The sequence below is a fragment of the Coturnix japonica genome, chromosome 7, assembly GCF_001577835.2.
Source record: "Coturnix japonica isolate 7356 chromosome 7, Coturnix japonica 2.1, whole genome shotgun sequence".
In the NCBI taxonomy this organism is placed as follows: domain Eukaryota; kingdom Metazoa; phylum Chordata; class Aves; order Galliformes; family Phasianidae; genus Coturnix; species Coturnix japonica.
In genome coordinates, this window is record NC_029522.1 from 10,458,878 (window position 1) to 10,472,600 (window position 13,723).

The 13,723-nt window shown below is 38.6% G+C and overlaps 1 protein-coding gene across 6 annotated transcripts in view; it reads left to right on the forward strand.

Moving 5' to 3' along the window:
* The window catches only part of CARF (calcium responsive transcription factor), a 28,235-nt gene that overhangs the window by 9,633 nt on the left and 4,879 nt on the right, over positions 1 to 13,723 (forward strand). For 3 of the 6 annotated variants that reach the window (XM_032445649.1, XM_015868205.1, XM_032445648.1), the window contains exons 5-13: positions 206 to 290; positions 4,302 to 4,491; positions 6,882 to 7,002; positions 7,879 to 8,022; positions 8,437 to 8,670; positions 9,074 to 9,236; positions 10,140 to 10,215; positions 12,171 to 12,301; positions 13,283 to 13,640. In XM_032445649.1, coding sequence (XP_032301540.1) covers positions 206 to 290; positions 4,302 to 4,491; positions 6,882 to 7,002; positions 7,879 to 8,022; positions 8,437 to 8,670; positions 9,074 to 9,236; positions 10,140 to 10,215; positions 12,171 to 12,301; positions 13,283 to 13,640 — 1,502 coding nt within the window. Of the gene's footprint in view, positions 1 to 205; positions 291 to 4,301; positions 4,492 to 4,730; positions 4,832 to 6,881; positions 7,003 to 7,878; positions 8,023 to 8,436; positions 8,671 to 9,073; positions 9,237 to 10,139; positions 10,216 to 12,170; positions 12,302 to 13,282; positions 13,641 to 13,723 lie in introns of those variants that run through there. The other 3 variants (XM_032445650.1, XM_032445652.1, XM_032445651.1) reach the window with 3 other exon arrangements.

Sequence of the window (13,723 nt, forward strand, 5' to 3'; positions counted from 1 at the left end):
TGAATTATTTTAATAGTGAAATAGAATATGGAGAAAATGAATCCCAGTTTTTCTGGACAAGTTGATGTAATATCTATAGTTTGATCGTATGCTGTAGGAAGTTATGTAATGCACTTATTTGATGTGATAGCAGTAGTTTAGGCTAAACAATCGCTTTCTTGAGTGTCTATGTGTTGTTACTGTATTTTTATTTTTTATTTTTCAGGATATTAGAAGACTCCTTTCCCATCCCTCTCCAGCCCTTGCCAACAAATACACCATCATGGGCACGCCGACTCTGGAACTGTGAGGTGAGCTGCAAGGAATTCTGACTCAACATGTGTTGAACCATATTGAAACCAAAACACTGATTCTATTTCATGACAAAAATAAACTTTATTGTTATAGAAACAGTGTTCAAGCTTTTGGGTGTTATGAGATTGGACCAATACTAGTGCTGCTATTGCATTTTGCATGTAAAATGTTATGGAATTCCTTTCTTTTGGGGAATGTCCAACTGTCAACAACTCCTAAGGCATAAATTGTGCTTCTGAAATCTCTCACTGCTGTACAGTGCTGGGAAAAGCCACTGATCCCTTTTTGCATGTACAGTGTTACTGAGTTCATTCATGAAGAAAAAAGAAACCCTGTTATCTTCTGCTGAGCAAACTGCTTTTCATTAAACTTTGTGAACTTTATATTTAAGCTTTGTGAACTTTACATTTGGGAAAGGTTGATATCCCTTTTTCTGGTTACGCATTCAGAAACCATACAATGGTCCTTTTCTCCTGTTAATTGTACAGATAACTCACCACGCTAAATGAAACTCTGCATTTATTCCCTGTCTTGGCATTTGTCTTAACTTGCACATTGTTAGATGTATAGAAATGTCTCTATATGATAGCTGAGTTGGTACTAACAGCTAGAATGCATCATAAATCATTTAAAAGGGAAGACAGGATGGGAAAGTTCTTGAGATCACCTGCCCCAGCTTCCTGCAACCAGAATCTTCCTGGTGAATATTTATTTTACTTAAATACTTTTAATACTTTTTTGAAAGAAAAAGCATACTATCTTATTCACTTTTTCAGATATCATTACTGCTTAAAGTTTTTTTTTCCTGTTGTTTTGGCTACTGATAACTAGAAATTGCAGCTGCAAGGGATTTAGAAATGAAACATTTTTCCTTATCCATTTTAAATGATTTTTAAATTAACTGAATATAAAAATATTCCTCCTTTGGGTTCTGTCTTTTATTTCATACAAATGATATTGTCCAATATTGTTTCTACATAGACATTCATAGATCAGAAAATTGTACTAAGTAGTCCTTCCATGGTGGAAATGCAGTTCTCACTGAGTAAAGGAGCCACTTCTGGTGGCTGGTTAGTTGTTGAAGTCCAGTAAGATGTACAATTGCTGTTACTCTGATGCATATTTCCCATTTTGATGTACTTGTAGCTTATTTGAGTTACTTATTACTGGTTTCATTTTGTGAGAGGACTTGTATTATGGCCTGCTGTATCTACCTGAGTCTTATAAGAAACGTCATCTGTTGTGTTTAAAATTTGCAGCAACCACAGTAGTATAAGAGTATACTTTTAAAGAAAAAGGCAAAGTAGTGTCTGTTTGAATGTCTGCTTGTCTCTTCTGAGGATGTAAGCGTCTGTTTCTGCTGAAATATTGGCTGTATGCATTAATCTTCTCTATTCCCTTAAAAAGGTAAGAAAGTAACTTGTCAACTGTTCTGCCAGCAGGATTCAGGCCAGGGAGGAATCATCCAAATTCTCTTCCTCCTTGTGTGTGCTCAGTAGATCTGCTTTGCTGAGTTTCAGTCAGTTACACAGTCCTTGTAAATCCACTGGGAACTGCTTAGATGCATATGTAATTTTATGGGAACAGAGACAGTGGTGTTTTGAGGTGCTGTTTATGTTTGCTGTGTTGGTGTCTCGAAGAATGTGTTATTACAAGAAACAGGATAGACATATACAGGTAACAGGCTAGAAGGGTCCAAGAACAACCTGGGGATCTGGTGGAGAGAATACTGTACCTTAAGTCCAGTCATTCTTGGTGCAGACCAACATGTTAACTCACAACTGCACTTTCTCAGTCGTTTTCTAGAATGGAAACATTAAAGTGGATGTCTGTGTGTATTTTACAGAAGATATCAGCAGATGAGGCTATGTCATAGCCCAGGTACACACTGCCCATGGTGTATCCCAGGGCATTGCCAGGACAGGACTCTGAAGCACAGTCAGCACTGCAGGCGCAGGTGAACACAGAACAGTAAAAGATGCAACTGTCCAGAACTGGCACTATGTTCTGTGCTTAGCACTGGTTCCCTGTCTGCTTTGCAATGCTCAGTTTACACTTGCAGTGCCTAGGCAGTGTAATGCCTCTGGGTGTCCTGCTGCTGCTACTTCTGTTGAGAGAAGCTGCAGTCTTAATGTATGTACTTTTGCTGAGTTGAGGTCAGGGAAAAGAAATTACTGTTTAAATTTTTTTTCACTTGAACTTCGGCTGGAGTTAAAGGGTTGAAGAGAGTTACATTACTTCAAGGTAATTACTTTGTTAACAAAAAGTTGTTTTTAAAAAAGAAATATATGTGTGTGTATATATATATATAAAATACTTAAAGTTTTCAGTGGTCTGATCAGAATACATTTCCAGCATGTGTCAACATACTGAAATAAGGCGTAATTACAAGTACATTAATTGGTCTATGATGCAAAGCTAAAATTATTTGTTTGGAATAGTTGGTCTTGTGTGTCTGTTAACTTCTGCTTGGGAAGCTCCTAGGGAGTGGGGATCATTTGTGCTGTGTGGTTTTCTTTCATTGCTGCTCACTTTTTGGGAAGGTGTTCTATTCTATGCAGAAGTAAATCTAGAACAGGAGATGGAGCCCTAACTGGTAATTTCTGCTTGAGTTCTACACGTTTTCTCTCAGCTCTCAAGAATAAAGTTAAAGATCCGTTTATAGTGACGAGATAAGGAAGGTATGGAAAGATAATTTCTAGCTATGCAATATTTGCAATTCCTCCTGTGAAAGGGGATAACCATAGCTGTCTGGGAAGATACTTCTGTATCTTTCTGATCATTTCTGTCCATCTGTGTTACATATAATCTCTGACTAAGCAATTACTATTTCTTCCTCTCTGCAGCTGTGTGAATGCAGCATATACAGATTGTTTTATGTGCCAGAATGGTGTGCATGCGCACAGTGAGCTGCTGCTATGTGAGCAGCTGGTACCTCAGACCAACTTGCCACCAATGTGTGCATAATCTTATCCTGCAGGGCTCATGCCAGCAGCAGTGCTGTGTTGCCCTGCTTCATTTGGCAGGGGCTCGTTTGCTCTTTGCTGACTCAATTACTTGTTAACAGAAACAATTTTTTCTCAGGGTGTAGCTTTATGTAGCTGTTGCTGATACATTTTTTTGAGATAATAGACTTAGGGAGGCACTGCTGTTGCTTTTGTTGTATGTATTGAAACACCTGTCTGCTGTGTTATTGAAAGTGGTGAAAGGGATCAATCAGGTGCTAGTATTCATTCACCATGTGTTTGTGCCATGATTATGCTGTAAGTTGGCAGACTGCTCAGGGTGTTACTGTCAGATGCTTGGTGTCCCGATCCTGTGCTGCAGATGAATCAAAGTGAGAATTACGTTCTGGGTTCAGATGGAAAGCTTACTGCTGCCTTGGTGTTTGTTGGGTAGCCCTGCTGTGCCAGCACTGAACCAAATGAGATGGATGGCTATCAGTGGCTAAACAGCTGTTACAGGAGGTGCTGCAAAGTCAGTGCATTGTTTGTCATTGGTTTTGTAGGTCTTCCTTGGAGGTAAATCTAGGTGCAGTTTTTCAGGAGTTGCCCACTGCTTAGCAGAGGTCATTGCAACCATAGCTGTTATCCAGTGGCATGTCTTGTGTTTTCTATATGATTTTGAGAATTAGGAGTGCCTTGAAGCTTTGGTAGGGGACTACATTAGATGTTAAATTCAGAGATAATGATCCTCTTTGGCATCAGATGAAAATATTCACCTCAGTTCAATTTATCAAGGAGGTGACTGCAGTGTCCTCTGTAAATTAGTGTTGACAGTAACTCTAACCTTTCCCAGGGTTGTTGTGTGCTTAGGATCTGGTGCCAGTGGAGACTGCTCTGGTGCTAGATACGAGGTAAAGTGCGTGTGGGGGAACATGTACAAAACATCAAAAACCTGAGCCTGTGTCCTCACGTGCCGAGTCCCTGAATGCTTTTGCTTTCTTGAGTAATGCAGAGCAGTCAGCTGGGTGAATAACCCTATTATTTCACCTCCTTTCCATGCAGAAAATTGGGGACTCATACCGCGGCTATTGTGTGAGCGAGACAGAATTAGAGAGTGTTCTAACGCTACACAAGCAGCAAACACAAAGTGTGTGGGGGACGCGCCAGTCTCCAAGCCCGGCCAAACCCGCCACACGGTTGATGTGGAAATCTCAGTATGTCCCATATGATGGGATCCCCTTTGTCAATGCAGGTAACTAACTTCTTTTGTTTTAATAACTACTTTGAAAAATCTCAACATCAGTTGCCAACTAGCCATGAAGGATCCTTGTGCTGTTCCTTTGTGTCAGTAAACTCAAAGCACAAACAAAACAGGAACCAATCAACCAAAAAAAAATAGCATCTTGAGTATCTCTATGCCACAGTGTGAAGGAGCTTGTTTCCCTGAAACCACAGGCTTTGTTGTGAGTGTTTCTTTCCCCTTGTTGTTTAGAAATAAATTACTTAATTATCATTTGATGACGGTTCTTGTGAAGGTGCTCTTTAGATGGAAGTTCCATTTGCTCTGCCAAGACTTGGAGTTTCTCATAAGGGTAAGAGCTTGTTTTAGTATTCTTGCCTTACTTGGAGATCCTTGGAAGAGTCTGTTCCATGGGGTCCAATATGATACTTAAATGTTCCCCTTTAAAACAAATTAAAGAGAAGTTAGAAAAGAGCGCCAATATTTGTCAGCAGACTAATTTTTTTTTAATGAACATGCAGCCTTTACAGATTGGTAAATGCATTCTTAACTCACGCAATGTGTATGTGAAATTAAGTTCATTCAAATACACATTTAATGTGCTTTAATTGTCACACGTGAATGAGGGGAGTGTAGGTTATATGCTTTTTTTTTTTTTTTTCCCCTGAAAGTAACTGAGAAAGTGAAACATTAGCTTCAGCTTTATAGCTTCAGCTAAAAGTTGTGAGGTATAAAAATGCTAAGAACAAAGCCAAAACAATCTGTACTTTTATCAGCAGCCTCTTGAAATGCATTTAAGACATCTCTAATTTTCTGTAAGATCTGCTTAATAAATGCATTCCTCCATGGTGTGATATTTAGGACCAAAACATGTAGGCTATTTCCTCCTTTATGTGCTGCAGACTAGTAGAGACTCATTTTTATGTTGTAATATTTTTAACTTTGTTTAGACCTCTGTGTGAGCATTATGTATACATCTAATGTGTTGTCCTTCCAATGCATTTAGGTACAGAATATAAACGCTCTATGAATAATGTTCATTACAAACCTTTTAGCTCTATAGAGCAGAGGCTGAAAATATGGCTTACTGAACTGCTGTTAAATCCCAGATAAGTAAATTCTAAATTTCTCAGGAGAGAAGTCTTGCTCTCAAGGAATTTACCCCTTTCTGCCTAAGTGGAGCTGGTCTGTAATGCTTTCCCCACTGTGATTCTCCTTCTGTTGTAGGGAAATGAAATAGAAGGGAGAAAGCTGGATAGTTCCTTATATATTATAAAACAAGAACTAATCCAAATCTTGACTCTTAAGAAGTGTAGATGGCTGATACCTTTGTAAAAGAAGATTCAGTAGCTTTTGAGATGCATATTAATAAGAACTAGTTTAAAGGTCTTGAAGTCTTTTCAGTCTTAGAAAATTATTGGTTTGGTTTTTTTTTTGTTTTTTTTTTTTTTTTGTTTTTTTGGTTGTTTTTTTTTCTTAAAAGGCTGGATATCTGTTTATTGTCTCTTTTAAATTTCCCTTATTTTATATGCATTGATGTGTATATGTTTTTTAGTAAGATCACACTCTCAGGCACTAAATGATGGAGTGTCTAGTGGAAACACCTCATGTTGCTGTAGTGATACCTTAAAAAGGTTTGGGTTTTATCATTTGCTGTATAGGCAGCTCCCTGTCTATATACTGGAATATGTAAATTATAGGTAGTATATGTATACATATATGTATACATGTGTATATTAATGTGATACGGGAGGGGTGCAAGTTCTGTACTTGACCATGCACACCTTGTTATGCTTATTAACACTTCTGTAAGTGGCATGATTGGAGTAAGCCTTGTATTTGAATGAAGTTAGAGAGAAGCAATCTTTGTTTAAGCTTGTCTGTGTTCATGGCAGTATGCCACACTGAGGCAGTGTTATTTAACTGATAAAGAAGGTCAGATTTGCAAGTAAGAATTTACAGGGCAGCATGGTCTGATGTACTGATTAAAGACCTTTGCTTCTACTTGTGAGGTTTTCTTGGTTACTGTGGAGATTTTGTGTCTCTTATTTGTATTTGTTTTGAATGCTGTTCTCCTTTGGTAGCTAGTAAGGGTTTTCATATTGTAAAACACTTGATCAAGTGAGAACCTAATCTTTTGCCCCTGTGTATCTTCCGGAGCATTGTGAAATATAATCACTTGAGGAATGCTTTCAAAGTGCTCCATGTTCCTCATGTGCTGTGAAAGAAGAAGCCTTTGCAGTGTATTTGAATGCTTGCTATGTTTGAGTGTACTGTTGTCTAAAGAGTCTGATGTTAAACAGAAACAACTTTTTCAGGGTTTTTGTCTTTTCTATATTTAGTGTCTTACTATGATGACTTCTGTGGTTGCTTGAATAGAATGGATTATTTTCTGTTCTCAGGAAGCAGAGCCATTGTAATGGAGTGCCAGTATGGGCCAAGGAGAAAAGGGTTCCAGTCTAAAAAATCTGGTGAGCAGGAAAGCGCTTCTGGCTATCTGTACAAAGCCACTTGCCCAGCAAGGTAAGGACTGGCTATAAAGCTGCTTGCCATCCTAAGGAAACATGCTTCTTGTGAGCCTTGACAGCAGTGTGCAGTTTGGGGGTGGCAGCTGATATCATACAGTGTGGTTTCTAGCTTGGTGTCCTTCATAGCCTGAGGGAAGGAGGAAATACTGTTTTGTTACACTGTGTGGGGCTAAGACTTGACAGGTTGCCTACGTGTGGAGTACCGATACTTCAGCACTTGAACTACGAGTGAGAATCAATGGAAAATAATGAGGAACATCTTATGATGGTGTCCTTTAGTGACCATATTTGATCCTAAGACAATGTTGTCTTTTTTTTCTTTCAAGCTTTTAACTGCAGTTGTATCGGTAAATCATTTGAATTTAGCAGATCTTCTATTTGCAGAAGAAGTTACAGTTCTTGTTCACTGAGGACTTCCTTCTTATCCAACTCAAATGTTTTGTATTCTTTTTGTATCCTTGAACACTCTCCTGGGTTTCAGCACCACATTTATTTTCTCTTTACAGACCTAAGGGTGTGCTTATCTGGATGGGCACAGTTAGACGTGTGTATTCAGCTCACATTTTGGGCATGGAGGCAACTCCAGCTTGTCCAGAAATGGTGTTGTGCATTTACACTACTGAGGGAAAGAAAATTTTTGCTGAGGTGCATAACTGTGGCCAGGTGACTTCCATACTGGATCAGGTGTATGAGTACCCACCTGAAACTCTTTCGCAGTTAAAAAGTCTTCACTTCTCTTAGAGAGTCCTCACCCTTTGTAATACTGCTTGATTTTTTTTCTGTGATAGTATGTGATATGAAGTAAATGGGAGTTTTGACTTCCCATTGAAGGAGACTTCTTTTTTGTTTCCTCTTATTCTCCCCATGGAAGGATCTATATTAAAAAAGTTCAAAAGTTTCCAGAGTACAGAGTTCCTACTGACCCTAAAATAGACAAGAAAATCATAAGAATGGAGCAGGAGAAAGCATTCAACATGCTGAAGAAGAACTTGATAGAGGCTGGTGGTATCATCAGGTGATACTTTTGTTTCTTTGATACAAAAAGTGCAATTTGCTTAATTTTCTCTATGTCCTTGATTGCTTTATTTAGTCTGATTGACACTGTGGGAATTTTTGTTAATAAGACTCATGGCTCTGGATTATTTTATTTAGTAGATGTGTTAAATACTGAGCTGTGGAACCTGAGCAGATGTTTCCATGCAGGGAATGCACAGAAATGCTTTTACTGTTGGGAGGTTTAACCTGGGTTATCTTGAATCATAGGGTGTGAGAGGACCCTGAGCTCAGAAGAACTGTAGATTCCAGCTCAGGGAGCTGTAAAAACTGCAGTCACTCTAACTGGTTCATTGATGATGGTTGGGTTTTTTTGCTCAAGAGATTTATTTTGCTGCCTTTGCTTGAGAATCAAAAAAATTTTCCTCCTTTCCAGGTGGTATGTGCAGTTACCCACTCAGCAAGCCCACCAATATCATGAAATGGAAACTTCTTGCCTCCCTTCTTCACCCTCCCATTTTTCTGCTGCTTTACCTGAGGAGGAGGAGGACATTGTTAGAGATGAGAACTGTACTTTGCCTTCCCGCCTTCATCCTCAAGTGGCAGACAAGATCCGAGAACTGGTGTCTCAAGGAATAGAGCAAGTCTATGCAGTGAGGAAGCAACTAAGGTATGGAGCTCTCTGTCAGTGCTTAGTCCACGCTATACATGGTTTTGCATTTGACTAATTTGATTTGGAAATAAATGGCATTACTGATGCAGAATTAAATGTATTTCCAACATGTTATTAACATCTCTTTTTTATGGATTTTGTCTTCTCATTTTATTGTAGACTACTGTTAAGAGCTGCTGTTTTCATAAAATTTTGTTGAGCAGAGGAATATTTCTTAATTCCAAACTCCAGAGCAGATGCACAGAAAACTGGATCCAAATATCTTTTAACTTGCTCTTGTGATGTCACTGCAAGCTGGAGAGAGAGATGGTAGCGGCAGCTGTAACAAGTAAATAGCACAGTAGATCTTAAATATGCGTCTTTTCATTTTAATATATTTTTTTGTCCTTTAACGTGACAGAAAGTATGTGGAAAGAGAATTATTCAAACCTGATGAAGTGCCAGAGAGACATAACCTATCCTTCTTTCCCACTGTGAATGACATCAAGAACCACATTCATGAAGTGCAGAAGTCCCTGAGAAATGGTGACGTGGTATATAACCCAGAAAGCATTCCAGCAATGGTATGTTTGCCCTAGTGTTTCTTTATGATTTTTTGGAGTTGAATACTGCAAGTCTTATTTAACTTTTACCATTTAGTTGCATTTCAGAGTTCTCTAACATCCTGTTTCCAGCAGCAGTATTTCTTGCTGAGTAAAACTGAATTAAAAGTAAATAAAACCTTTTAACCACATTCAGTATTTATCTCATCAGCACTGGATGACTATTGAGTGACACACACAGTGCTCATGTAATGGCTACATGAAGCATGTGGTAGAGAAAAAATGGCATGCATCAGAAAGCTATTATTGGCTTTATCTGGTTGCTGTCGAAGTTACTTCTACTTTTCCATGTCTGAAAAGTTGGAATGAGGTCTGCCTCGGGTGCAGCTTAAATTAGTGCTTGTACAATTCTGTGGGTGTACTTATTAGCAAGTGAAGTAAGTCTGAAGTAGATACTTCAGAATGTTGAGTAACTTACATGTAGTTCCTTAATTTTTTTCCACCTATTGAGCGGTAAGGAATGTACAGTGATCCTAGTTTTCCCAGTTATTAGGTTTTAAATCAGCTTTGCCAAATTACACTATTAAGTAATGCTGTGTTGTTGGGGTTTTTCCACTCCCCCTAAACTAAGCTGGGCTGAGTGGGTGATGTTTGTTGGCCAAATTGTGGTTTTGCTGGTTTTTTTTTTGTTTAGTTCAAAGTCTTCAAGTTTTGATAAGTTGACTATAGCCTTCTTGATAAAGCGCGTGTTAAAAATAGTTTGCAGTATTTTTTGTTTTAAACCAAGAACTCCCAAAATGGAGTTATTAATAATAAAAAAAAGACGTAGTTCCATACACTATTTTCTTGCACTTTCTGAATTGAGCCTATGTTTCTGCAACAGACAAACATTAACTCTGAGAACTGTGATCTCTTTCCTTTCAGCTGCAGTGGACCACAGACAGTGGGAATGTTCTCACAGAAACAGTGACTGTTACGTTTGCCTCACCACCTTCTGATGGTAGGACTGTATTAATAACTTGTCCCCAAACGTAGTCTGCTTTGTTCATGATGTCACAGAAATTGAGTTTCTGTCCAGGGAGATCGCAGTTGTGTTTTTATCACTCAGCTAAGTTAAGAAGAACTATTTTGGAATTATTTCTGTTTTGAGGCAGGGAAGGGCACATTGTGTTGGTTTTTTGGTGCTGACTGCAAATACAAGGAAAAAATGCATAGTCTTCAGAATTATAAAAGCTGTAAATTTGTCTTTTATTTGCATCCTCAAGCAACTGAAGTTTTTCATGGGATGATTATTTTCAAAGAGGAGTTTGCCTTGGATGGAGGTGCTGGTAACACTTGTTATTAGAGAAAGTGAAATTCATATCCATCAGGGGCACACAGCTGGGACCAGCTGGGTACTTGAGTTCCATTGCTGGTCTGTGCTCGGCACACGCTGACAGTACCTTGCTATAGGGGACTCCTGTGCATACTGGGATTTTTGCTTCTTGGGAATTCATTGTTAATGACTATACTAATGTGTGAAGCCAAAAATAGCACCTCTTTTAAGCCATTTTTCAGCTGGTTAACAAGACTTCTCTCACTTCTCTGCAAAAACTGTGTGGATTTATATAGACATTTATTTTATCCATATCTTTTGGGTGTTTTTTTGTTTGTTTGTTTGATTGATTGATTGATTTGGAAGAAACTAATTGTACTATCCTTTCTTTGTTACAAGTGCTACTATTACTTCAACTTCAAAACTCTGTCTGGAGTTCCAGGCATATGAGGAATGTCCTTCTTAGGATACTGCTTTTTGTCTCTTTACCACTAGGTGTAACAATCACTGTCAGAATTCCTAAGTCTGTGTTCCCTTTTACATCTCTTGTGAAGTATGCTGACAAATGGAATGGAGTACCATGGATGTGTTTAACTTCTGGTACTCATACTGAAAATCCATGCAGTGTAAGGACTGGGTAGAACTGGATTTGGTGTACTAGATTTGTACCTAGGCTTATTGGTGTAGAGTACAGTCTCAGAAAAGAACTACTATCTCTTCCTACATGTGAATATTCATATATATTTCAAGTTCCTTAGATGGATAGAAGCTCTGTGTGATTTTTCTTTTTTTCTAGAAAGCTTTTTGAAATTGTTGATTCACATTTTTGCCCATTCGGTAGATTAATGCGTATGCACATGGCTAACTTTTATTTCATAGTTACAGCACTAAAATTGCAAAGTAGAAACCTAAGCATAATCTAATTGTGCCTGTATAAATCTTAGCTGAAATGTCCTGGGTATCTCAAACAAGAATGGAATAATCCTACTGGAATTTTATTTATTTATTTGCAGAAATTACCGCAAGTCTTGATTTCCCCAAGTCTTAAGGAAATAAAGACAATTATTTTTGCTCTAAATAAGAATTTGAAGAATACAATCTGTAGGCATCAGATAAATGGGCTTTCTTTAAAATTATGCCTGATGTGATATTGCGTAGAAGCTTTCCTAATTCTATGAATATGCTTTGGAATGAATGAGAAGGCTTGCTGGATTTTCTGTGTATGTTTTCATTTTGGAAGCTGACCTTTTAATGCCTGTCTGTTGTTGAGCCCTTACTGCAGGTGCCTGTGTGGTCAAGTTATTAGACTGCTATTTTGATAGAAATGTTTCAGCTTTTGTTTTAGACTTAGGAATACAACACAGAGTAGGGAGCAATTATGTTGCTGTCCAGAATCGTTTCTTTTTCGTTCTCAATAAATGTTCTATCTTCCTGTAATGTTTTTTTTCCTTGTAACCAACTTTATTTTTTTCTTTAGCATCCAAGCTCTTCTGCAAAAGAGAAGAGCATATATTTATATACACATCTTTCCTACATCTATATTGAGATTGAAGGGCCTTGGCTTGTTCCATTCACAGGGGAGGGTTTTATACAAGGAGGAAGCAGTTCTAACTGTCTGCTTACTGTCTGTGGCACTGCAGGGAGCTCACCAGGGGAGTCAGTCATCACCAAAGCAGAATCCAGCCAGAGTGCAGAAACCTTACTATCGGAAAAAGCTCAGCTGTTGTCTTCTCTCTCTTCACTTCAGCCCAAGATATTTGCACAACTTCAGGTATGGTCAAATTTTTTAGAGAATGTCATGTGTTCTATGCTGGAAGAGCTGAAGGAACCTATACATATCAAGTTTCCCCTCAACTAGTGATCCCAGACACTGGCTGCGAAGGAATATGGACTTAGGAATAGCTCTCAGGTCCTACTTTGGCCTCTCTTATATTGCACAACTGGTATCTAGTTGTAGTGCAGGAGATCCCTCTGCATTGTAGTCTCTTTTTGATGGCAAAACCTAGAAGGTGGAGGAAGTGAGTTTCTGCCCCAAATCAACCACCTTAATAATCTTACACAATTGCCAGTCATTTTGTGATAAAAATGCTGCAAAATTGAAGAAGGATATGTCAGTCATATTCCTTTAAATATTTCTCTAGCCTCATAAGAGTAAGTCTGTTAAAATCCTGAAACTGCTTCCAGATGAGAAATGTAGAACTTCCAGATCGAAAAGATGAGGTGCAGGGTTAAGAATACCATGCTAAAAAGAGTTTCTTGTGAAGTTCATCTTGCCTTTAAACCTGTGTCTCTTAACTGTCTTTCCTAAGCTACCTTTGTATCTCCTGAAGCTCATAATTTCTTCCATAGAAATGCAAACTGCAGTGAAATGCTGTTCTGCTTGCTGTCTGCTTCCCTTTCTGAAGGTAGCCACCTTGGCTTCACCCCACTATCCTTTAAAGCAGTATACTTAGCTTTTAGTGCAAATCCCTCATGGGAATAAACAGTATTGAGGAAGGATCTGAAACAGAATATTTGTCCAAAATTAGACTTTTATGGACCTTAGTAGTTTTCTAGGTGCTCCTAGATTCCACTGTCTGTTATGTTTCCTGAAACAAGTATAATCAAAAGATGCTGAAGTTGACTCTTAGAAGAGATGATGTGTAGAAGGTCAAAACCTATCCAGTTCCAGCACTGCAAAATGTGTTATTAAATGTAAATTTCTTCTGCTTTAAATGCAATTATATTTGTACTTCTGCTTTCTCTTTCGCAGGGATTACAGCTGCAATCAAACTTTACCTCCACAAATGGATCAACAGCACTGATAGCTGTAAATAACCATTCCAGTTCTGTAAGTCTCTTGGATTCCATAGAGAGTGCAGTAACCAACCATCCTCCAGTACTTGGTCAGGGGCACAGTCTGCAAAAAGGTGCTGGCCTAACACAGCACAGTGCTGCTGCTTCTGCTTTTGAGACTTCTGGTACTGATCAGAATCTGGTTTCCATGGGCCAGCTGGTAGCACTTGACAGGGAAGGGGACTCCAGAAGCCTGGAAGGAGGAATCCAGCAGGTTCTCTTGGGAGATGTACAGACTATCCCAGTACGGATTGTGGAAAGCCAGCCTGCACTTAGTAAGTTGCACTCTTCCCAATAATATGCAAATATAGAAAATACACTGGATTTTGTTTTGTGTGTCCTAAAACAAAGTAGATAA